Source organism: Parasteatoda tepidariorum, chromosome 5 (assembly GCF_043381705.1).
Source record: "Parasteatoda tepidariorum isolate YZ-2023 chromosome 5, CAS_Ptep_4.0, whole genome shotgun sequence".
NCBI classification, from domain to species: Eukaryota; Metazoa; Arthropoda; class Arachnida; order Araneae; family Theridiidae; genus Parasteatoda; species Parasteatoda tepidariorum.
In genome coordinates, this window is record NC_092208.1 from 6,085,178 (window position 1) to 6,088,940 (window position 3,763).

At 34.1% G+C, this 3,763-nt stretch overlaps 1 protein-coding gene across 1 annotated transcript; it reads right to left on the reverse strand.

The window, feature by feature from the left end:
• Window positions 1-1,691: 1,691 nt before the first annotated feature.
• LOC107440533 (tyrosine decarboxylase-like) lies at window positions 1,692-3,260 on the reverse strand. Its single transcript, XM_016053528.3, has one exon. It carries the CDS (start codon window positions 3,202-3,204, stop codon window positions 1,738-1,740), a length of 1,467 nt encoding a protein of 488 aa, XP_015909014.2. The 5' UTR covers window positions 3,205-3,260; the 3' UTR covers window positions 1,692-1,737.
• Window positions 3,261-3,763: the final 503 nt, after the last annotated feature.

Below are 3,763 nucleotides of genomic sequence, written 5' to 3' on the forward strand. Positions count from 1 at the left end.
CGAATTTTAAAAAGTCGTATATTTACATCATAAGAGAGGAAGGCAAAATTAAAAACCTATTTGATTGCCGAAGAAAACTTAAAGTTGGTGAAAGACGATTTGTAAAATATCAACAAAAAAAGGGGGAATCTGGCAATTAAATTGGTTTTGATATTTTTTAAAATATCGGTACTCTTCGGTTGGCCAGGCAAAATCTCCTAAAACTTTGAACCTCCGCCAACTCTTTTTTTTATTTGTTTACTATTTTTTCGTTTTATTTTTTTTAACCCTGAACAAAATGAAGGTTCTTAAAAAATTAAATGAAATATAAAAAGCAATAATTTTTTTAAAAAAAATTGATGTTGAATTTCCTCGCACCTGTCTAAATATCTTCCCTAAAAAGTGAGTCAGATTTTGAGAAATTTTATTCTTCCAACAACGAGAGTAAAGCTTTTTGACCCAAAAAATGTATAATTTCTCGATTTCACTTTAACCAATATTCTAAAAATATATGTTAAGTGTGATGATCACCAAGTAGACATAATGTAATATACAAACAATTATGGAGGACAATTTGCAATTTTCTGCCATCAAATTGTATTTAAAATTACTGTTAATAAATATTTTGATATTGTAATGGTTGGTTTCATTGCGTAAATATACGGAATTTTGTTAAGCGATTTCTGGAGATTATTGTCATAAAATCTTCTTGACAACATTGGCAGGTTTGTTATTTAATAATAAAAGTCGCTAAAACCAAAGCAAAGCCTAAGTTATAAAATGGAAAACACAACAAATAAATTTATAAGTTAAGCTGCGTGGTACTTTCTGATCAGACGGAAAAAAGGAAATTGAACTTTTTTTAAATTTTTTTTATCGTACCCATTTTTTTATTATATTTAATTTTTATGTGCTTAAAAAATAAAATGAAAAATATAAAATAGATAGTTAGCGGACATCTACATTTCTTGGCGACTTTTAGCTTGTTCTAGTGGTGTTGATGTGGTAACCTTGTTTAATACATTTCGATTAGCTGAACGCAAGTAAAAAATCATTAAATTATTTTGTCCTGCGCCAAATAAAATTTAAACAAATTCATTGTTTCAGAACAACAAGACGACAATTTTTTGCTTATATTTGGTAATAGTTCTTAAAGTAATTGGTAAGATCTGCAACCGGCTAACCGAAAAGTACCTGATATTATTTGAATATATATTCAAATAATATCTGCATATTATTTGAATATATTGCAGCTTCGTTGTTATTGCACGTTGGGGATTCGTCAAAGGAACAATCTGTCAGTAGTCACAAAAAAAAAGAAATGCTTTTAATTAAATACGATTTTAAATCTTTCTTGCATTTAAAACTTTTAGCTTTTTAATCGCATATACCTCTTTTATATTTCAGAAAATAATAAATTTGTTAAATACATCTTATTTATCGTAATTATATGAAAAACTTTTAATTGTTGGTGTATTGTTAGTACTTTTTAGAAGTGATGCTACAAAAAAATGACTACAAAACTTTTTTTAATACATTTTTAAAACTTATTGACTAAATATTTGTGGCTAAAACTTATTGACTAAATATTTGTGGCTAAAACTTATTAACTAAATATTTGTATTAAGAATTTCACAAGCAAAACTAAAGTTTTGAATCAATATACTTCAAATAAATATACAGACAAAATTATGTATATATATATATATTACTCGAGAAATGAAATTTTATTTTATAATCAAAAAGATTTAAAAAAAACTATGTTACAATTTGGTTAAAGTGGTTAAAAACCAAGTCCAAAACTTCATCAGCAGTTTCTCTTATGATATCAAAAGCGTGGTCGATTTCTTTTTTGGTCGCTTTTGGGTAACACACACAAAACCGTATAACGTAGTGATTTCCCAACGTAACATTAGTCAGAAACAATTTCTTAGTGCTGTTGATCTGTCTCAAAAGCGTGATATTCAAAATATCGCTACCTTTGAATCTGAAGCAGACGAGGCCGAACTCAACTTTGTTAAGAACTTCAAAACGCGAGTCATTTTTCAAGAGTGTTTCGAAATACTTCGCCAAATCGATGTGATTCCTTATAAAATTGCGGAGTTCCACTTTCCCGAACAGCCTCATGACAAACCAATATTTCAAAGCTCTGAATCGTCGGCTCAGGTGAATGCTCCAGTGTCGGTAATCGATGGCACTTTTATTTTCGTCATGCTGATGGTGCAGGTACAGAGGATCCACTACAAAACACTGACTCATTTTCTGCTTGTCTCTGATCCACATAGCCGTGCCCTCTGTGATGTTTGGCAACCACATAGCTGGGTCCATGCTGAAGGAAGACGCGTACTCAATCCCTTCTAACAAGTGCCTGTATTCTTTGAGGACTAAAGCATTTCCAGCATATGCCGCGTCAACGTGCAACCATACGTCATACTTTTTGCAAACGGGACCTAATTCGCTTAGAGCATCGCAGGAAGTACACGAATATGTTCCTAAAGTGGCCACGACGAAGAAAGGTGTCAAATCTTCTTTCAAATCGTCTTTTATGGCGCGTTCCAGAAGTTCTCCGGTTAGCTGGTATTTGTCGTTGGTGTCTAAAATTCTCAGCTGTACCAACGCCAAGCGAGCCACTCGTTCCACAAACGCGCGGCTCTCCTTAGAACAGTAAACAACCAGATTTGTCGCCAGTTTGGCTGAAACGGGCTCTGATTTTTCCTCACTTATTTTCAAGACCTTGTCGGTTCTCGCTATGAGGATGCACAGGAAATTCGCATCGGAGCAGGAGTTTTGCAGGGCTGCTCCTCCCTGGCTGTCCTTTGGGAAAGTCAGAAAATCTTCAGGCAGACCAATCATGTCGCCCAACCAATCCAGGATTATGGCTTCCAACTCCGTAAGAGCAGGGCTGGATATCCAACTGAATCCTATACTTGGCGCTCCTTCGGACAAAAAATCTCCCAAAAGCGATTCGTATGAGAATCCACTAGGAAAATAGCCGTAAAAATTTGGATGGAGCCAATGGGTCATCCCTGGCAGAATGACGGATTGCAAATCTTGCATGATACGATCCCAGTCTTCTCCTTTATTTGGAGGGTCTTCGGGAACCAGTTTTCTCATGTATCCGGGATCAACGATCGGAGTCACGGGAAGTAAAGACAAATAATCATGATAATTTGCAATAAATTCAATGACTTCTCTCCCTGCAGAGCGAAACTTTTTCAAATCCATGTCCGAATGATTCAAATACTATTCATGAAACAAACGATGTAGAGACGTTCTGAGTGTTTGTTTTGTAAACTGACTTGTAACTCACGTTGAGGAAAGAAAGCTTCCCGAATTCGTTAGTAGCGAGCTAGATCGGTTAATCGATGATTATGATGCAGTTCAGAATCAAGCTTAGACTTATGGACTTTCCATTTCTCTTGCGCATTTCTCCGCATGTCTGGACTTAATGAAACGAATCGCAAAATTTTTACAAACAGTTATGTGCGAAAAAATAATTATTGAAGTTATACTTCTTATGCGACTTCCAAACAAGGTTGCGTTAAACGTTTAACGCTACATTTTTATTGGCCGGGAAATCACGTGGTAGGATCCAGTTTTCCCTCTTCCATGTTGTTTTGGTTCTCACTAGCATAAAAATATTTAAAGTATTGTTTTTCTATAAATATTTTTTTAGTTTGTTTTGATACACATATAATTTAATAGGGTAGTATTTTTTTTTTTCAAATTTAGTGGATAACAATTGTAAAAAATGAGTGAAAACAATCCCACGGACAATGCGACG

Excerpts from the sequence above, each read along its gene's own strand:
- LOC107440533 (XM_016053528.3), bottom strand. The coding sequence starts at position 3,204 with ATGGATTTGAAAAAGTTTCGCTCTGCAGGGAGAGAAGTCATTGAATTT.